The sequence below is a fragment of the Mercenaria mercenaria genome, chromosome 17 (genome assembly GCF_021730395.1).
Source record: "Mercenaria mercenaria strain notata chromosome 17, MADL_Memer_1, whole genome shotgun sequence".
Classification (NCBI taxonomy): domain Eukaryota; kingdom Metazoa; phylum Mollusca; class Bivalvia; order Venerida; family Veneridae; genus Mercenaria; species Mercenaria mercenaria.
The window spans coordinates 11,940,883-11,963,411 of NC_069377.1; the positions used below are offsets into that span (position 1 = coordinate 11,940,883).

Consider the following 22,529-nt stretch of genomic DNA (forward strand, 5'->3'; position numbering starts at 1 on the left):
AACAATTATAATTTTTTCATGAATATTTTTTTTTTTGTAACGGACCAACCATGCAAAAATTTTCTTTTTTGTAAATCAGACTAACTGCTCAGGAGAAAAATATTTTCAAACTTTCCACAATATTCATATGGCTAAAATAAGACATGTTTGTAGCTGCCATGTTTTTAACAAATAAAATGGCGTTAGCAGGTTTTGTTGAGGGTCACCTATGGAGTGGTTGAGAACAATTACCCCGCACATGACAGTAATTTAAGGGCGGTAATTTAATTCATCAGTAACGAAACACGACAGCTTGGTTTCTCTTTGTAGAAGGCCACACAAGGAACATTAATACCGAAATCGGACCATTAAATAAGAAGAAACGATTTTCAAAGTTTTCCATACATCCTGGGCTCTGCCGTCAAAATTTTGGCGAATCGCGACAGCTTCAACATTTTTTTTACATCAAAAGACATTACTGTGTAATGATAATTTCAAAATCGGACCTGTGGTTAAGGAGGCGATGTTCTTTGAACATATTTCTACATTTAGCTCTTAAAGTACCCATTTAACAGTAGCCACGGCCTCTGGTGGACATGACTTTACGTGAAATAGATAAAAATAGAATAGTGTAAAGAGTCACCAAAGAAACTTTAAATTTTGATAAACACATCAGATTCATACACAAAGCAAAAGAAGCCTATATTAGCTCTTATAACTGATTTCGGGTAGGATTCTAAATACGATGTATAACTTGGTCTTGTTCACAAAAAAAAATCAAAGAAAACAATTATCTGCAGCCTTTTGTTTACATTCTTGTTGTTTTCCTGTTGTCGAATGATTTGCATTTCCGGTAAATACTTTAGGGACGCACTCAGGAATATCTAACAGGGACCTGGAGTAAATAAAAAAATAAACGCTAACCTAGGAACGGGCAAATTCAAATACGAGAACAATTTATACTTCTTTGGTTGAATAGGCCTACATATCAAGTGTTTGAGAAGATTTTCATGATGTCTTTACAATTAAGATAAATTTACTTAAAGCAAATATTTGCAAAGTTCCATGTAATATTAAAGAATTTTCAAAAACAAATGCTGCGTTAGGAAATATGTAGGCTAGTGTCATTTTCTTTTTTATATAATACCCTTTCTCATCCAAGGGCGTAAAATCTACGTCCATTTACATCCTTGCCTGCTGTTCTGTGAGACTTAATCTCGTGAGGTGTTTTTTTTAAATTCATCAGTGTGATCTCTAAACTTTGTTCAGAAAATGCAAAGAAAAACTTATTCGAAATAAAAAAATTATGCTCCGGTCTGTGGACGGTCTAGTTTCCGGTATGGTAAGATACGGGAAATAGCACAACCAAAAAATGTAAAACTGACCAATCAAATTACGTCTTACAATTAATATTCCGGAAGTGTTCAAAATGGCTTCCTCAGAAAAGAAACCACGGAAAGGAATCTTAAAAACTTCTACAAGCTTTGACAATAATGATCATCATTCGTATGTTTTATTTGTATAAGAATCACATTAGAATGTTGCAAGTTTTGCATGCTTTATGTAACAATTCTTCAAGTATCTTTATCAGTCATGTCTATTTTATCCAAAATCCAGTCCAAAATTCATAATTTTAACATGTCCTAAAATTGCGGAATGATACTTATTTCACTTGGGTCATGATAACATTTTACTCGGACTTTATCCTAGACTCCCTGTGTAAAATCTCAAACTTTCAACTAAAATAAAGGTAATATGCAATAAGGCAAAGCCTCAAAGCGAGCTCAAAGAAATCGGATTTAGCGAAAAATATTATGCATCATTTATTTGTCACACAGAAACTATTCCCTACTCACAAGAATTCAAGAGAACCCATTCACTTTAAAAAGTCTACATTTAGTGTCATCATACCTGTAACAGTGAATATCATACATTGCAAAAATTATGGGAAGCCGGTGTCACGGTGACGTCATTACCGCGCTCCCGTTTCTTTCTGCTTATTAATGACATTTTTACCATTTTCTGGCCGATGCTTGATCTTTTAAATGAAAATAATATTTTTTTCAAACAACTCGAAAACATTCTTTCATTATTGTTGAGTGATGAATATTTTTTAGCAATTGAATGAAGTTCTGTATTCACTCCGGAAAGAAGTACTTCCTGTGAGCACCTATCCGTTAGGGTGCGCTTTTTAAGAACTTCCGACAAAACTTTTCAAATCCATCACCAAGTGTGGAAGTATACTTGCGTTACCGTAAAGCTCGATTCTCGAGCAGGCCCTTTGGGCCTGCTCTTCGAGCTCGCTATTAAATTGATATAATATTTCAATGAAACTTCAAAGTTTTGTTGTTTGTAGCATCATCTGGGGCATGTGCAGTGAGAAATCTTAATTTCATTTCTAAAATCATGTGATATTTATTTCTAAAGTCACTATAAGTAAATATACTTAGTTATACCCAAGTGGAAACTGGCAGACCTGTACTCAAAAATGCAGCTCTCTGATTGGTCAGTTAGAACCCCTAAGGTATCTCTATCTCTGATTACTGCCTCACGCCTCTCGCGAGTATTATGGGCAGGGTGCATGCTGGATGTTAGTGAAGATAAAAATAGAACTGGAAGAAGACTTCCAGGCATAGTAAGAATATAAGACATAGCATGGTTGTTAAAAACAGTAGAAAAAAAGAAGATTAAAAACAACTGCTATATTTAATACTGGAACAGGGCCACTGCCTGCTTGAAGGATTCAAGATCAGGCAGAGTCGCAATATGCGGGGGTAACCTGTTCCACAGGACTGTGGTGTGGGGGAAGAAGGAGAATTTAAAGAAGTCTGAGTTGACAAGAATTTGGCAGAGACTGAGGGGGTGCATCTGTCTGGTTAACCTGGTTGGGACTTCTAAGTAAGTTGGGAGGGGGATGGCTACAAGATGGTGATATATCGTGTAAAACATGACCAGTTTGGTGTCTAGGAATGTAGGACGTTTTGGCCAGCTGACGTTTTGGCCCGGACGTTTCTGCCTAGGATCTTTCGGCCTAGGATGTTTTGGCCAAGCATTTTTTGGGGGTAGGACGTTTTGGCCAAAAATAAATTGTGGTTCCATATTGTGCAAAATATGGTCTGGAGATTATTCTAAAGAATGTTTTAGTATAAGTGAACAAATTGAACTAATGATAAAACATACTCATGGTATTTTATTTTTATTTTTATAATCTTTTTATATATGTATACATATAAACATATACACATTGTATATGTGTTTGTGAAAATATTTGCCATTTACAACAAACCAAAAGAGTTATGAAAATAAATTTTATTCACAATTATTTTTTTAAAAAAGAATGATCAATTATACTGTAACATATGATAACATATTAATGTCCAGATCATAATTTGCATATTATGGAAATAATTTTTTTTTGGCCAAAACATCCTACCTCAAAAATTTTCTTGGCCAAAACATCCTAGGCCAAAAGATCCTAGGCCGAAACGTCCGGGCCAAAACGTCCGTGGCCAAAACGTCCGTCCTCCGGTGTCTAGACGTCTCTTCTCAAATGTGCTCCAGCCTAAGGTGTTCTGTAGGTCTGTTACGCTTGTGTATCGTGAATAATCATTTTTGACCCATCTGACTGAACGTCGCTGGACCATTTCCAGGTTGTGTATGTTAACCTGTTTGGGGGGACATTTTTTCCCAAGTTTCTAAGTTTAGGAGATCGCTTTGTAACCTTTGGCAATCTGGCAATCTGTGAGGGAGGTGTCTGCAAATAGCCGTACCTGGGAGGTGACTGTGTCAGGGAGATCTGTACTGTGATGTCATGATAAAGTTATGAATTCATGCAGAATTTCAGCTCGCCACTTAGTGACTTACTTTAATTTGTCGACAAAGGTCTTTAAACTTAAAATATATATGAAATTCTCTTTAGAAATTTAATTGAAATCAGTAACATTAGATTTAGAAAACTAGTGATAATGGTAACGGGTTCAGATTTTCAGTCAGAATAGCGGAGACATTTTGCAACTATACTTCATGTCTACAGAAGTCATGTCTATGTATTGCAAGCTTTGTCAGATTCTGAGAAATTACATGTTTGCTTGTAGAATTTTTTTTTTTTTTTCAATGAATAGGACTGGTATTGATAACTTTACTATCTTTTACCATACATCTTGCTTAGCAGCTAAAAAAATATTGTTAGTTCATTTATCCTGAATTTAAAAGCAGTGGCTACGATTACGGTACCGTAATCCTAGCCTCCGATTCTAGGATTACGGAAGTTCCATATTCCTAGACACACCTATGAGGATAGGCTAGGATTACGGAAGTATTTAAGAGGCATCAAATATATGTTAAGACATGCATAAATGATGTTTTGAACTTACTTTTTTTCACTTGAAATAGCGAAAACCAAATACAAAAATGTATACGGGTGTTGATTTCGCCCGATTCTATATGTGCGGAAATCTAAAGTGACAGGCAAAATCAAATCATAAAAATTTTAAGTAATGAATATCTTTAAAAATATTTTTGAGCTATTATTAAGAACTTATATAATATAATTCTTTGTGTCTGCCAATTTCAAAAAAAAAAACATTTAGTGTGGTTTTGGAAAGAAAAAGTTATGTATACTGGTGTTGATTTCGCCTGTTTCTTTAAGATTATACTAGACCGAAATGGCTGATCGATAACATGAAATAATGTTGCATAGGTGTGTCTAGGAATACGGAACTTCCATAATCCTAGAATCGGAGGCTAGGATTACAGTACCGTAATCGTAGCCACTGCTTTAAAAAATGTGTGTCTTAGCAGGTCTACACATTTTTCACAATTCCCAAAATAGTGGAAAAAACATTAGATTGTAGCACCAGTATAATGATGCATTTAATATAAAATCCTGTGCTCAGGAGAAAATGATACTTTTCATCTTACATGTTTTTAGCTCAACTATTAGAAAAATAGGAAGAGCTATTGGACTAACTAGTGTGTCACGGTTGGCTTCCTGATTTGGTTACGTTTACATGCTATCCGAAGAGGAAGCATATAGTTGCCGCCTCGCCCGTCCATCCCGCATTTCTTGTCCAGAGTACATACACGTATTTCTCTGCAACCACTGGTTGGAATTTAGCAAAACTTCATAGGAAGCTTCACTGAGATGGGCATATTGTCTTCGTATTCTGGTCCGATGATTTTTCACAGAGTTATTGCCATTTGATTATTATGTCTCCCCCCGTCATGCCCATAGGTGGGGTAGACATATTGTTTTTGCCTTCGCCGTCAGTCTGTCTGCCCATTTGCATTAAGCTTGTCCGGCTTTCACAGGTCAAACTGCTGGCCAGATGTCGACGAAACTTCACAGGAGTGATCATTACCAAGCTTAGTTGTGCATATCGCTGGCACATTCCGATTCGCTGCACAAAATGGGCACCAGAGCTAAAAATAGAAAAATCTTGTATGGCTTTCACTTGTCGCACTGCTGGAAAGATTTCGATGAAACTTCACAGGAGTGATCAGTACCAACCCTAGTTGTGCATATCCCTGGCATGTTCCTATTCGCTGCACATAATGGCAACCAGAGCTAAAAAAAAGAAAAATCTTGTTCGGCTTTCACAGGTCAAACTGCTGGCTGGATTTCTACGAAACTTCACAGAAGTGATCAGTACCAACCCTAGCTATGCATTTCGCTGGCACATTCCGATTGGCTGCACAAAATGGCTGCCAGAGCTAAAATAGACAAATCTTGTATGGTTTTCGCATGTCAAACTGCTGGAAAGATTTTGATGAAACTTCACAAGAGTGGTCAGTACCAAGCCTACATGTAGTTGTGCATATTGCCCTGCCCTTCATACCAACAGACATGCCCTCTTCCATCCTTAGAATACATTGGGGGTTGGGGGGAGAGAGAGACATATGTTTTTGTGACAAAAACAGCTTCTAGTTCAACAGTGGTATGCTATAGTACAATTCTTGTCTGAAGTATTTCTCAGCAACCATTGGAGGAATTTAGCCGTACTTCATAGGAAGCTTTACAATCAAAAGGAGATGAGCATATTATCTTCGTGATTTTGTCACTTTAAAGGACAAGAGAAGCCTGACAATCAGTTAATTTCGTGTGAAAGTCATTCTCAAACCTTTCATAATGCTGAAAGAATTTTTAAAATCGGACCACTAATGAAAAAGATATGGCAGTTTGAAAGTTAAGAAAATTACTGATCATGGAGGCAGCCATTTTGTGTGTTTATGACATCATTTACACACTGCTGAATTCTTTAATTAGCAAATTACCTTTTAAATATATTAATTTTATACATGTTTGTTTCTTGAGTGTAAGATGTAAAACAAGGTAATATCTTCCATTAATTATAGCTGGAAAAAATAGAGAATTAATTTTACAAAAATAAGTAAATACAATTCACATAATTATGTGCCTTTAATAAATTTGCCATTTTGTTTTTTGTTGCCATGGAAACAAAATGGCCACCATTTTGATAAAATATTTAAATGCTCATAATTTTTAAGTTGATTTTGAAAATTCTTCCACTTCTTTAAATGATTAAAGAAATCCCAGAAGATGGAATTAACATCAAAACAACATTGCCTTTCCCTTTAAGGAAAACAAAAGAGATGACATGGGATGAAATGAATATCATAGCCACCCATCATCCTCCAGACAAGGATTATGGTCACATGAAGATTGACGAGCCGCCGACCCCGTACAGTAAGTGTTCGGACCCGGAAGATGATGAGGAGGAGGGTACACTAGAACGACGGGGAAGTGTCAGTGACAAGAAAAAATTAGATGCTTCTTCTCTTACCTCAAGGTTTGTTGACTGTACTTACTATCTGAATTATATACTTGTAGTGTACAAAACCTGTACTGAGCAGCCAGTCAAGGGAGCAACACGCAATGGCTGCTTTACCTTTACCCTGCTAAATTTCTTAAATGGACTGGTCCATCATTCAATTTTGGCAGTACCACTTATTAAACAAATGTGTGCAGGCTGATCATGGTCTCCAATCGTTGCAAGGGCAAAACCACTTGCCAGCAGCAGGCTATTTATTTAAAGGTTAATATTACATGGGGCCTGAATGGCTGAGTGATTAAGGTCATTTGCCCCTCACAGCTTAGGGTCTGAAACCTCGCTTTGGGTGTAAAATTCTTTTGTGTGAGGAAGCCATCCAGCAGGCTAATGGAAGGTCGGTGGTTCTACCCAGGCGCCCCATACATCAGGGATCTTTCTCCAACATCAAAACCTGGAAAGTCACCTTTAATTTTGTCGAAGCGATTTTAACCACAGCAAAAAATGTTAATATTACAGATTGGAAGGTATAGAAGGTCCAAGGACTAGGCGTGTGTCAACAGAGGAAGACGAGTCAAGCGACGAAGAGGAAGAGGAGGAGTTGACAGAAGAGCAGCAAGGTGATGAGGACATTTATTATGTATTTTTGTAACATTCAGCTCAGTAATGTTAACATTTAACCTTTACCCTGCTAAATTTCTAAAAATTAAAAAATGGACTGGTCAATCATTCAACTTCGGCAGTACCATTTATTATTCCAAGGAGTGTTTAATGAAAATTTACTGACTAAATAGCGAACAGTGCAGACCATGATCAGCCTGCAAGGATTGGATTTGCAAGGATTGGATTGCAGGCTGATCTTGGTCTGCACTGGCCGCCAGCAGGCTAAAGGTTCAGGTAGTACTGCACTATGTTTAAGATACATGAATGTTAGTCATGTCACGAATAAATGGCAACCAGTATGCTAATTTATAAAACTGGCAATGTGATAATATTTCTAAAGAATAAATGTTACTAAAAAGTTAACTCCTGCAATTATGCCATAATCATGTCAAAATAGCAGCTTGAAATTTGTAAAACTTCTTATTCATAGGCAGATATCTCAAAAATCAAGCGCACAGAGCTATAGATTTACTTTAATCATTAAAAAAATGGGTACATTTTAAGTTATGACTTTAAGAAACCTTAGGAACATGTGCTTTGTAGAAAATTTTCTGTACCTGAAAATGTCATGAAAGGGATGTAACATTCATTGTCCGTTATGTGCAGCAATGTTTGTAAACACAATTTATTTCAACTGCAGTTAAAAGATTTTTGAGCCAGCAAAAGAATAAACTTACAACTTTGTCTTAATTTTCAATTTGCTTTTTTATGCCCCCAGCATCTACTGATGCGGGAGGCATATAGTGATTGTCCTGTCCGTCCGTTCGTTTGTTCGTCCGTCCGTACAAGGTTAACCAAATGGGACCGTTTCGTCTAGCATTAATACCCCTTACTAGAATGACTTGATACTAATGCAGATGTAACCTGTGACCATTCCTCATCTTCAGACATCACCTGACCTCAGTTTGACCTTGACCTCATTTTGGACTTAGGTTGCTTTATATGGGCCATCTCTTGGTTAACGGTTAACCAAATGGGACAGTTTCGTCTAGCTTCAGTACCGCTTACAAGAATGAATTGATACTAATACAGGTGTAACCTGTGACCATTCCTCATCTTCAATTATCACCTGACCTCAGTTTGACCTTGACCTCATTTTGGACTTAGGTTGCTTTATATGGGCCATCTCTTGGTTAACCAAATGGGACAGTTTCGTCTAGCATCAATACCGCTTACAATAATGAATTGATACTACTACAGATGTAACCTGTGACCATTCCTCATCTTCAAACATCACCTGACCTCAGTTTGACCTTGACCTCGTTTTGGACTTAGATTGCTTTGTATCGACAAGGATGCCACCGGGGGCATCAAGCGTTTATTGAACGCAGCTCCTTGTTTTCTATGCTTTGAATTAAAGACAGATATTAACAAACATTTTGGTTCATCACTTTTGATGAGTTTCAGTGGATTATTTTAGCCTTTTAAGTTACTTTCTGCATACATTTATTGTTACTAGATGTAACTTCAATTTAATGACAACAACTTTTTGACATTTTCTGATTTTGACTTCAGTGTCAAGTTGTATGTTTTGTCTGACACCAGCTCATATGCTTTGTACGGTCTGAAATCCATTGTTAAGTTGATGGTATACCAAAATTTTGTTTTAAAATTTCCAAGAATGATATTTGAATTGAACTTGGTATGGCACTAAAGTTTCCTCAGCTCAGACCATGCATCATAGCTTAGAGGTTAAGACTTTGGCATCAGGAACCAAAGGTCAGAGGTCTGATAATGTTTGTTTGTTTTGTTTTGTTGGGTTTAACATCGCACCAACATGATTATAGGTCATATGGTGACTTTCCACCTTTGATGGTGAAGGAAGACCCCTGGTGCCTCTCCATGCATTATTTCATCAGGAGCGGGCACCTGGGTAGAACCACCGGCCTTCCGTAAGCCAGCTGGATGTCTTCCTCACATGAAGAATTTGATTCCCCGAGTGATGCTTGAACCCACATCGGTGAGGGGCAAGTGATTCGAAGTCAGCGACCTTAACCACTCGGCCACGGAGGCCCCACAATAGTGTGCTGCTAGTGCTAACCACGCAGATAAAGAATCGTTACCAAATTCCTGCCTGTCTGATGCTTGGAATGAAAGGATAAGGTTAAGAAGGTAAGACATAGTGTGTACAAGGCAGAAGTGTCTCATAAGTCAGAAATGGCTGGCCATTTCAGACGAAATGAACAATCACTCAGACACACACAAATAACCTCTATAAGATCATTTAAAGAGGATTAGTTTGGAAGGAACATAAAATTTTTTTGTTCTTCGGATTATTAATAATGGGCCATGAACGTTTCTCATTTCAGAACACAGGAAAGACTTTGAACAAAAGCGAAAACTACATTATAACGAATTCCAAGCGGTCAAATTAGCGAAGCAATTAATGGAAGAAGAGGATGATGATGAAGAAGACGAAACAGGCGACGACGGAGACAATGGTAGTAATACACGCGATAGTGTTCAAATGCAGACTGATCAGTCACCTGATACCGGTGCAAATTTATCGTCAGGAATTCCCGAGGATTCAGGGACCTCTGCGTTAGGTCAGAATGCCCTTGCAGAGACCACAGTTGATGCAGCCGGCCACTTAGAAACTGAAATAAATTAGATAATGTTTTTTTTTTCAACTTTCTAAAATTCATTGTGTAGGAAATTAAGCATTAGTCAACTTGATGTTTTGTATAAAAATTGTATATATTGATTTAATGCATAAATTCATTTATTTTTGCAGGCTCTACATGTGTTTAATGTTTAGAAAAATTAAGAATTAAAAATTGCAAGAATAATTTTATATTTTAATATGATTCTCTTTCCATTGGAGCTAAAATCAGTCTTTTGTTTAAGGCATTGATCCTAGCAATGGAAGTTATGGAAAAATATTAAATTGGTAGAAGAAAAGTCAGTGAAAAAAAATGATTTTATCGAATGTTGCATGTTGTACTGTTTAGAACAGTGTGAAAGCCATACCAGACATCAGAATGTTCGTGATTTATGCTTGGTTTCAAAAGATTTGTCCAGTAAAATGAGGTTATTTCACATTCTAAAATAGCTGAACTTTTACTTGAGTCTCACGGTTGTGTCAGAAAACATGTTAAATCAAGTGAGTAAAATGTAGCAGCACCCTGACCTTTGGGTCCTGCCAAAATAGATCTAAGGATTCTCCGTTTTCAGACAGTAGTTCATGTGTTACCAGTTTAATGTATTAAAGCACATGTCCTGTGCAAGTCTTTACTAGTAGTACAGAAGGCACAGAGGAATTGGTTGTTTTGTTTGTTAACTAAAAACTCGCTAAAACAATCTGGTTAAACTCTCTGCATTCTGAAATATTTATGTCTGATATTTGAAATGGCTGAAAAAAATCAACAAAATACAGGACTAAAATTGCTTATGGCTCAAACAGAAACCATTCCATGTAAATTGTTTTTCATGAAGTATCAGACCATTCATTAAGACACTTCTGTAGCAGTTACTTATATTGGTTAAAAGTATATTATTGCAAACAGTTGTCTAACAGCATTCGAGTTTTGATAGTGAAATGTCATTGACTTGTCTTTTCTATGGTGAACTGTTCTAGACGTTTGATTTTCTTTGGTGAACTGTTCTAGACTTTTCATTTCCTATGGTGAACTGTTCTAGATATTTCATTTTTCTATGGTGAACTGTTCTAAATGTTTGATTTTCTTTGGTGAATTGTTCTAGACATTGATTTTTTGTTCTAGACATTTCATTTTCTATGGTGAACTGTTCAGGATATTTCATTTTCTATGTTGAATTGTTCTAGACATTTCATTTTCTATGGTGAATTGTTCTAGTCATTTCATTTTCTATGGTGAACTGTTTTAGACGTTTGATTTTCTATGTTGAACTGTTCTAGATGTTTGGTTTTCTATGGTAAACTGTTCTAGATGTTTGATTTTCTATGGTGAACTGTTCTAGATCATGATTTTCTATGGGGAACTGTTCTAGGCAGAGTAGACTCAGACTAGAAGCATGCTGTTAGATTAGACTTTGCATGCACCGTCTTTTCATCTCTTAGAAAGCTTTTCTTTTTTCAGGAGTCAGTGACAAAGTTGTCTGATTTGAAGCAAAATGAGGCCCATCGCAATCAGACTGTTTCCCCAGTCCATAGTCCAAGAGTCATCAAGTGGTTGGCGTTCCTATACATTTTTTACAAGCATCGTTTCAGCTTGTCATAGTGGACTTCCAAAAGTATTTTAAAAAGGCTCTGATTGCATCGAATGAATAAAAAAAGTTTTTGACGATTCATGCTACTTCATTTTTGTTCAGGAAATACTAAATCTGCTTTTACGTTTTCTTGTGTTAAGAAATAATGAAGTGTGAACTTACGATTTTAAGGTCTCTGGAATTGAAATTAATAAAAACATAAGTAGCATATGGTGTTGTTGGTGTGTGAAAAGAATGTGATGTGAATTCCTTTGTGCTGCAGTATTAATTTGTAAAAAAATCCCAGTTTAGTCAGGACTTCTAGAATGTCGTGAAGAAATGCATGCTCCATTTTGTTTCGTGCTGTATCTACATGTATGTTGAAGCTTATCTCTAATCATGTTGAGAGGATTTTGTATGGTATAATCATGTAAAACTATGGCAGAATGGCATTATTTTAATTTTTGAAAATGTTGAGAAAACAATTTGCAAAACTACATTTTGTGTTTAATGTAAATGTCAGGTTTTGCGCTGGTTCCTTGCTTTATTACTGTTGCCCATTGATAAACACTTTGTTGAGTTTACATGTGAAAATAAAGAAAAGTGTCATATTTTACTAGAAATTTATTCTGGTATGTAAAAATATTCTTGAAGGTAGCTTTACTATTATTTAGACTCTCAGGCTTTTTTTTGCCGTGGACAAATACTTGACACTAAATCTTGCCAGGTATATTTTTCAGGCTGTTAAGGTAGATATTTTTCTGTATGATCACAGGTGTAATGAAATTGCTTCAAGAATTGCAAATAAGTGCTAACTGATAAAAAGTGCTAGAAGCAATGATAGATTATATGAACTGTTGTAGACCAGTTTGCTAAAGCAAGGTTTAAAGTCCTGTTTTACTTGTTTTGTCTGTAAAAAAATGGTGTAACCATTGTGTTCATTTGAGCCGCGCTATGAGAAAATCAACATAGTGGCTTTGTGACCAGCATGGATCCAGACCAGCCTGCATATCTGCGAAGTCTGGTCAGGATCCATGCTGTTCGCTTTCCAAGTCTATTGCAATTAGAGAAACTGTTAGCAAACAGCATGGATCCTGACCAGACTGCGCGGATGCATGCTGGTCGCAAAGCCACTACGTTGGTTTTCTCATGGCGCGGCTCATTTATGCCTGTTTCTCGTCAATTCGAGCTTTCTCATCGATTCGAGCCCTTGTGTTTAAGTAAAATTCATGCTCATGTAGCATGTTCTTCCATCAGAAACTTTTGTCATTTACATTTTAAAATGCCTTGGAAAATATTAGTCTTAAAACCACTGAAAAATTGATGAAATACCTATTTTAAATTTTTGCATCTAAAATTACTTATTTCAAAAGGAAATTACATAGTGGGTAATATTGTGAGCCCAAATTTCAAATTAAAAGCACCCCGAGCATATTTCGACTGTTGTAACGAGTGAACAAGAAGTCAAACTTGATAGAAATTTGCTTTAAGGAAATAGAATATGCAAACATAAACATTTAATGACCTTCCAAACAGAGGGCTCGAATCGATGAGAAAGTTTTAAAATGATGTGGAGTTTCACCTCCTTCAGTCTCATGCAAAAAAGTACATATAAAAGATGATAACATTGTAATTCTTATTGCCCATTGTTAAATGCAAATATTTTTGCAACAAAAAACAAAAATTATTTAATTGAACAGGTTTACAAAAATTTGCACACCTCTAAAAGATTTAAGAGGCTCGAATCAAGGAGAAAGCAGCATATATGTTGTGATGTGTTGTTATTGTCAGATACGTGTCGTTATAATGATGTCATAGATTTGTCATACAAAAGAATTTTTAAAATATGCAGAATTAAATTCAGTACATGTACACTCATTTGTACTCTTCATCATAAAGAACTGATTAAGCTTGAAATACTCTTAAATGGTAGAAAAAAATTTTTTAAGTGAATTTCAGCATTCTTTTGATACAACAGTTATAATTTATTCATCATATTTCTAACCTAAAGCTTATGAACTCTGAATTTCGTTTAAAAAAAAATTGGAACCACCGTCTTTCCTTGCATAATCATAATAGGCAACTTACAGGGTCTGAAAACTTGGTTTTTGCTATACCTCTGCGATTCCAACAAGTATAAAAGTTCCGATTCCATACATCTTACTTTCATTTCGATGTAAAATGAGATTTTAAACCTAAATTTTTAGTCATAGTGTTTGGCACAATGTAACCTGTTGGCGTGCCATAAATCTGAAATAGAAAAAAAAAGTGTGTAATAATTACTATCATTTATTCATTTTAAGGAAATTCTTCATAAATATATTGTTAATAATTTCCTTGTTTCAGAATATTTTTACTGATTGCTGATTTACAATGTGTATGATTGTTTATTTAGGATAATGTTAAAAAAAATTGTGTTAAATTTTGTGTATAGATCTGTATCTAGAATATGTCGTATGTTGTAAATGTACTGCTGGTCTGGTAGGATACTCAAGTATCAGTTGTTAACCTTTACCCTGCTAAATTTCTAAAATGGACTAGTCCATTATTCACTTTGGACATTACCACTTGTTTATCAAAGGGGTGTTCACTGAAAATTTACTGACTGAATAGGGAACAGTGCAGATCATGATCAGCCTGCACGTCCATGGAAGCTGATCTTGGTCTACACCGGTCGCAAAGGCAGAATCTCTTGCCGCCAGCAGGCTAAAGGTTAATTAAGTTATAATACCATGTATACTCATTCAAAATCAGATTGACCATATAGCGGTCTTAAAAGGCAGGTGTTTATGTTCCTGATTTTTCTCCATGTGCACCTTACCACGGTTGGTACAAACCTGGCCAAATTCAGTGTTTTGAAGTCATTCAGCTGGCTTCCGGAAGGTATCTGGCTCAATTAGAGAGTTAGACCTTGCATGAAATAATAGTGAGGGGATGCCTTGGGTCTATTATTCATAAATTTTGTTTATGCACTAAAACAATTATGGTTTGTGGTATCACTATTCCAAGAATAACTTCATGAAATATACAAAAAGTGACTTATTTGAATGAGTATTTATGGTAAAATAATTTTTACTAAAATTGTTGTGTTAAAAAAAAGTTTTGTAATGGATCAAGATGTATAGTAATTTAGTATTTTTCCCTAGATCCCTAAAATTGTTAATAATTATAATTAAAGCAACTTCCATTCCCAAATCTGTATATTTTTTTTATTTAGTTTTTTAGTTGATTTGTTGAATTTTATAATGGAGGCTTCTGGCTTGTTTAGTTTTTCTTTTGATTTAAATTTACTAATATTTAATCACTCTATTTGTAGACATTGAATCCCTTCCAATGCTTTCGTTTTATTTTCCCTCCAGACTATATACGCATATTTATACACTTTTCTTCTCTTAGACCTTATTCAAAGGTCTTAAAAAATGTGTTTGTACACCAGTCTATGAATACAGACGTGCCATTGGTCACTTGCAGTCAGCGAGAACCAATCAGATGCTTGAAATTTTGGACTGGTCTCCATACTAAAATTTTACAGCTTGGTACTCTTGTTTTTGCTATCATATCATACTAACGGTTATGATTTAATGTAAATAACTGACATGTAATATTTACTGATGTTTATTTTTTAATTATTTAGCTTATATAAATGCTGATTGAATTTTTACCTCATACATCAACCGGTGTAGGAATTTAGGCGTATTATCTGGTGGGCATTTTTGAAATTGAATAAAAATATGATGAGAAAACATGTGTCCTAAAAAAGAATGTTACATTAGGGCTGTGTTCTTACTTACAAATGCTTGCCTCTTGCTACTGTAGTTACAAAACCCCCCAAGGGGTATAGAACTGTTGCATGTCAGGAAGTAATCCAGTTGCCTTACAGAGAGTTGGTTGTTCTATCCAGGTGCCTGCTTTTACCAAAGTAATTCTAAAGGAGCACCTAAGATCTTCCTCCACCAATAAATGCTGGAACTGGAGACATATTATCTTAATTGTTTGGAGGAATTATCAGTTACTACTCCCGCACGATAATTTAAACGACAGCATGTTTATATTATTGTTTGATTGTTATGGTTCTCGTGTAGGTTGTCAATGATAGAAGTTAAGTGCATACTGTAATGTTATACAAAAATATTTTCTGTATTGACACGGTTTAATGAAGAAAAATCATAATATTATTATCAAACATGTTATCGTTTGAGTTATCGTGCAGGATTTATACTTGTAACTAATACCAAAAAAAACTAACAAATGAATATGGTAATTTTGTTTTGGTTGGATTCTCAATCCTGCAGATTGAAAGTTTCCAGTAATATTAGTACAGTTTATTAAAAAAATTTCCAGCATCAGTGGATTGGTTGTTTATGCCACATTAAATGTTTCTAGGAATACAAAGTATCATAATAAAGTTGTCAAGTATATTTATAAAGCTTTTCTTTTTCTTCAAAATGGATACAGTGAAATGTGAGGAAAGCAATCAGCATTTGTTTGTTAGAAAAGGGGTCTTTTCTGCCAAGTGGTAAAAAGGGGAAACTGACTGCAATCACTAACACTGAAGCGCATGGTTTTAAATTCTTACATGTGAAAAAGGAGCTATCCAGCTGGCTTGATGCTTGACGGTGGTTCTGTCAAGGTGCAAGCCCGTACCTTAAATAATTTCTGGAAGAAAAATAATTTTGTTGAACAGTTGGTTTGACGTTATACACATGAAAACTAAAACAAACAGATATAAAATTGATGAAATTAATTTCCCGTTTTTAACTCTGCAATTTAAGCTATTCTGGGAATCTTGTTACAGGAATTTTAATTTTTCTTTTTTAAAAGTTTTCAAAGGAGTTAATCCAGCTTTAGTTGCTATATAGTGCTTTTTGCCACTCTTGATTAAGCATTTGTTAAGTATATTGCCTGCTATGCAGATTTGAAGGTGATTTCAGGATATTGTACAGGAAACAAAGGTGTGTTAAAGTTTGAACAGTTGTGTGAAAAGTTGTTAGTTGTTACTGTTTCAGTCTGCAGAAAATCTGTTAACACATGGATACAAGACTACAAGTGTGTTTTATCAGTACATATATTTTCTTTGTTATTGCATATGCAAGCTGTAGAGATACACCCCCTGGTTAACACTTTTTATCTCAGGTTGTTGTTTTAGTAGTTTAAAAGTTTATTTTATTTGCTCAGTTGGAAAATGATTATTGCAGTTTCTTCTGTGAGTAAATGTAACGATTTTACAGTATAGGAGAAGAGTTTTACTTAATACATATCTCCTTATAGGGCATGTTTAAAAGTGTATGCAAATTATGTCTTGCTTCTTGAAAGAAAACATTGAATCAGACAGTTGGATTTCTAGCATCAACGATAAAAACAGTCCCAGAATGCAAGCTTGCCATTGGTTGAGTGAAGCTTAAGTCAGCCAGTCACCTGAGAGCTTTGAGACTGAATACAGTCTTTGCCATTGGTCAGTTAAAAGTTTGAAGCTCAGAGTCGACCAATCACAAGCTAAAGGTTTTGAGACTGGTCTTCAAACTCAACCTTTTTTTATTTATGAAAGAAAATTATAAACACATTAATTTGTGGTTTGTTCAGTCTGTTTGTACACTCAACATATAGATGTTTTCTGATAACTTTGCATTTCAGTTTGATCAATCCTTTATTTGGAAAAAATGTTAAAGAATTCTTTTAAATAAGGTAATATTTGATTGTCTGGGAAAACATAACAATTATGCCTTTTTTCTCAAGCTTCAAGCCTTCTCATTGGACCAAAACTTCGGAATATTACACTTTCAGCTATAGTCTGTTGTCGGAATTTATGCAAGTTTATCAGTTAAAAATTAGTAAAGAAAATGCATCAGGCCATTTAAAAATCAAATATACATATTTGATAATGGAACAGTTCTTATTTGAAATCGGTGAAGTAATCTATTGCTTTATTAAAGAAAGCTTTGACCACATATGATCAAACTGCTTTTGTGCCTCGAAAGGTTTTTGGTGGGGTTGGGAGGGGGGCACTTAAATTTGCCCTTGTCCATATGTCTGTCTGTCCATCTGTATCGTATGTTCAATTTTATGTTGTGCATATCTCAAAAAATGTTTCAACTAGAGTCATGAAACGTAAGATTATTATACAGCATGTGAAGTTGTGCACCGAGGGTTTTGCTAGAGATTTCACTTACCCAGGCCAGGGTTATGGTCCTTATCTTGGTTAGAAATATGCATATGGCCATGTTTGCGTTGCTTGTGTCTCCTAGAGTCATGGAACATGATATTATTATTTTTATTGTATGTGCGTGCCAGAGTCCGTGCATGCGTGCGTCCATCCATCCGGATTTGTTTGTCCGGACCATAACTTTGACATGCATGGAGCAATTTTGTTTATATTTGGCATGAATGTTAACCTCAGTGAGACAAAGTGTTGTGCGCAAACCCCAGGTTCCTATCTTAAAGGTCAAGGTCACAGTTGGAGGTCAAAGGTCATGTCAGATCTTGTCTGGCCCATAACTTTGACATGCATTGATGAATCTTGTTTATATTTGGCATGAATGTTTAACTCAATGAGACGTAGTGTCATTTGCAAACCCCAGGTTCCTGTCTCGAAGGTCAAGGTCACAGTTAGGGGTCAGATGGCGGACTGGACAAGTTGCCAGAGGACATCTAGTATTAACCTTCTGAATCTTGATGTTTTGTAGAGTCCATACCTATCCCACCCCATTCCAAGGTAATGTAAAAGAATACTTAGCCTCACATTGTCAACAAGTAAGATATGGCTGTACAGTAAGTGGGGGAGCCTGATTGCCCCATTTTTGTAATGGAACAATGATATGCTTTTTTTCAATTCTAAAAAGAAAGTAAGTTTGACAGGAAAGTTTTCAATTTGTAGAAACAGTACAACAGTCTCGGTTAAACAGGATTAGGGCTTCGATTTTTCAATTAATGTAAATAATTACGAGAATTTTTCTTTCTGCATATTTTGCTAAAGAAATAGTGCATATTTCTTGATGTAGATTTAACAACCTAATTATTAATTTGCATATACTAATTACATTGGCATCTTTTCTTATTAATATTGTTTAAAAATGACATAAATTTCCAGTTGACATATTGCATCTGATATGAAACTTGAATGTGTGTGGAAAAAATATATAACTGTCTCAGGTCCTATTGTAACTGCAGTTAAAACTCAGTATCTTGAATTCGAAGGGATCGAGCGTTTAACTTCGAGATATCCGAAATCGAATTTAAAATGGTATTTTTTGCATGTTTTTTCGGTGTGGACTTGAAAATGTCTTTGAGATGGCCAGACTTTTAAGATTACCAAGTTCGAGATATCGAGTTTCAACTGTATTTGCAGATCAAAATTACTTACTTACATGAGAAAACCAACATAGTGCGCAGTCTGGTCAGGATCCATGCTGTTCGCTTTCAAAGCTTATTGCAATTAGAGAAACCATTAGCGAACAGCATGGATCCTGACCAGACTGTGCGGATGCGCAGACTGGTCTTGATCCATGCTGGTCGCAAACACACTATGTTGGTTTTCTCATGATGTGGCTCATTTAATAAGATACAAAATGTATGATACAGTTTTGTAATCATCTTGTAGACATATTTTTGATGACAATTTGTTAAAAGTGTTTGTACACCACACTACATTGTATATTTGTTTTGTTACGAACACACATTTTCACATTCTCTCAAACCAGAGGTCTACCATGGCTTGCCTTGACTATATGGAACCTCTTGTAGATGAGAATGTTAAATCAAGGCCTAACGAAAGTTTTAGATTTAAGATGAAATTATGTATAAAGTTTTTAAAAAATTTAGAATTAAGTTGACAAAGCTTGAATTTGAATGTACTAAAAGAATAAGGTTTAAGATCCTGGAGCAAGGATTTTTTCTCACTGGTAGTGTCTGAAAGTCTAAAATATCTCATTTTTATTTACCCCCCCCCCAAAAAAGTTTTATAATATAAAGATTAATAGCCTTAGGTTGCCCCTAACAATTTGTTCTTCTTAAAGCATGATATATTTGCTTCTTCTTTTTAGCACACCTGTCACATAGTGACAAGGTGAGCTTTTGTGATCACCCTTCGTCCGTCGTCAGTCCGTGCGTCAACAATTTCTTGTCTGCACGATAGTGGTTTCATTTATGATTTTATTTTAACCAAACTTGCACACAACTTGTATCACCATAAGATCTCGGTTCCTTTCTTGAACTGGCCAGATTCCATTATGGGTTCCAGAGTTATGGTCCATGAAAGGGCCAGAATTAGCTATTTTGACCTTGTCTGCACAATAGCAGCTTCATTTATGATTTTATTTTAACCAGACTTGCACATAACTTGTATCACTATAAGATCTTTGTTCCTTTCTTGAACTGGCAAGATTCCATTATGGGTCTCAGAGTTATGGCCCCTGGAAGGGCCAGAATTAGCTATTTTGACCTTGTCTGCACAATAGCAGCTTCATTTATGATTTGAATTTAATCAAACTTGCACAAAACTTGTGTCACCATAAGATCTCAGTTCCTTTGTTGAACCGACCAGATGCCATAATGGGTTCCAGAGTTATGGCCCCTGAAAAGGCCAGAATTAGCTATTTTGACCTTATCTGCACAATAGCAGCTTCATTTATGATTTGATTTTAACCAAACTGGCACACAACTTGTATCACCACAAGATCTTGGTTCCTTTCTTGAACTGGCCAGATTCCATCATGGGTTCCAGAGTTATGGCCCCTTAAAAGTCCAGAATTGGCTATTTTGGCTTTTGCAGCCATATAGAGACTTCATTTATGGTTTTATTTGATACAAACTTCCAAAATATCTTCAACAACAATAAATCTTGGATTCCATGACAAATCAGATCCAATCGTAGGTTCCAGAGTTATTTTATATCTGATTACCTCCCCTGATTGTAATCAAAATGGATTTATATCAGTAAGTACTTATAGGACTTATTTGAAATTTCATTATTGTCATTAGTTGGACTGAGCCAATCAGGGTAGATAACTATGGACTGATTTTATGTCAAATTACCTCCCTTTATTTCAAATTAAAATGGGTATATCTTCGTAACTAATGAAGATACTGATCTGAAATTTCATTTATGTCCACAGATTTATATGGCAGATCCTTCTTTTGTTAACTTACAATAATTTTCTTTTTAATTACTTCCCTAAATAGCTTATTTTTAGTAACTTTTTTATTATTGGCTGTAGGGAAAAACCGAGACCACTTTTTTGTGGTACAACATGGATGGTACCTCCAATTTTTAGGTGTATTTTGACATATCTGTACCTTTTAAGAATTTTTATTTTCTTTTTGGTTAAATTTCTTCCCTTTGTTGTTCCTGTCCTTTGGACTTAGATATTTTTTCTGAGGACAAGAAGTGCAGTGATAACAGGTGAGCGATATAGGGCCATTATGGCCCACTTATTTTTTATTCCAGTCAGTTTAAAACATATTTTCATCATATTTCATTACTTGTCAACCTGAGTAACTTTAAATGTTGAAAAAGGGAAAGAATACAGTTGTTTTTACGAACTGCGTGAAAAGAAAGTGGGACTATTTCATCATTTTTGTTCATGTAAAACAGAGGGATTCTGATAACTTTTTCTTCCTTGGTGTGAACATTAAATCTTTTTTTAGAATGCTGTAAAATCATTGAATTTCTCGGGTTCCAAATTTTGTGGTTTGGGCCAGAACAACTGTTTTGTGGGAATATGAATTCATGGATTTCACATTTTGAATGTAAAATGAATAAGAATATTACTTATTTTGGATATAATTTCATAGATTCATTGAACCATGAAAATTAGTCCCTCCCACAATACTAACAATTTCACACTGAATAATCTGTCCTGTACAACTAATTATGTATTGAGAGACCACCTAAGAAATGGACAAAATCTGGTCTGTTTTAACGCAAGTGGTCATTTATTACATCATTTGTTCTTACACAACATGAAAAGGAACTCTAAAAGCTGTCTCTAAAAGAAAGTGGTCTCTTAATAGATGTGGTCTATCAAGTAAAGTTTTGACTGTATTTACAAAATTTCAACAAGAAAGTCTTTATAGAAAGTAGATTGGGATATATATGTGCAGGTTTTAATTTGTTTTCACAGTCCATGTAGATCATGATCCCAAGAAGATTCTAATGGTTTACCTCCAAGTTCTTGGAAAAAACTATTATTGAATTATCATGGAACCTTTTTATTCACTACCATAGCTAAACAGTCTGTATTTCTTTGACAAAAAATGGGTATCATAAATGCAGTCAGTCCTGTATGAAGCAGCCAGTTAAGTGACCAGTGTGGCTGCTTAAAGCAGGTGGCTTTTAAAGGCAGAAGTGCAAAAAATTCAAGTGTGGCTGCTTAAAGCAGGTGGCCTCTAAAGGCAGAAGTACAAAAACATTAAAGTGTGGCTGCTTAAAGCAGGTGGCTTTTAAAGGCAGAAGTACAAAAACATTAAAGTGTGGCTGCTTAAAGCAGGTGGCTTTTAAAGGCAGAAGTACAAAAAATTCAATTGTGGCTGCTTAAAGCAGATGGCTTTTAAAGGCAGAAGTACAAAAAAATTCAAGTGTGGCTGCTTAAAGCAGGTGGCTTTTAAAGGCAGAAGTACAAAACAATTCCATCTGAGAGTAAGCTAACTGGCTGCTTAATACATGGGGCTGCTATATCAGGTTCAACTGTACTTTGTATATGAATATTACGAGTTTGTTTTTGTTCATTTTTATTTCTTGATTATGTCTATTTTCATAGAAGTGTTTTCATCTCATTAGGAGAATAAACATGATTTTTAAGAGATTTGATGACTTGTTGAAAGTGCTTAAACATGATAGTGCAAATAAATTATCTCGTACCTTAATGCGTTGTTATTTATTTGGTTAAAATCCATTTGTTTTACATTGATTTTATGTAAAGATATTATGGCATTTCACAG

At 35.3% G+C, this 22,529-nt stretch overlaps 1 protein-coding gene across 3 annotated transcripts; it reads left to right on the forward strand.

Annotated features, from left to right (window-relative positions):
* Positions 1-1,389: 1,389 nt before the first annotated feature.
* On the forward strand, positions 1,390-22,454 carry LOC123537504 (protein phosphatase inhibitor 2-like). 3 transcript variants are annotated; one of them, XM_045321239.2, is made up of 5 exons: positions 1,390-1,485; positions 6,579-6,788; positions 7,287-7,387; positions 9,740-9,976; positions 11,489-22,454. In XM_045321239.2, exons 1-5 carry the CDS (start codon positions 1,409-1,411, stop codon positions 11,509-11,511), a joined length of 648 nt encoding a protein of 215 aa, XP_045177174.1. In that variant the 5' UTR covers positions 1,390-1,408; the 3' UTR covers positions 11,512-22,454. The 3 variants fall into 3 exon arrangements, with proteins under 3 accessions (XP_045177174.1, XP_045177175.1, XP_045177172.1); XM_045321240.2 differs by having other exon boundaries at positions 9,740-9,871; XM_045321237.2 differs by having other exon boundaries at positions 9,740-22,454.
* The last annotated feature ends 75 nt before the right edge of the window (positions 22,455-22,529 follow it).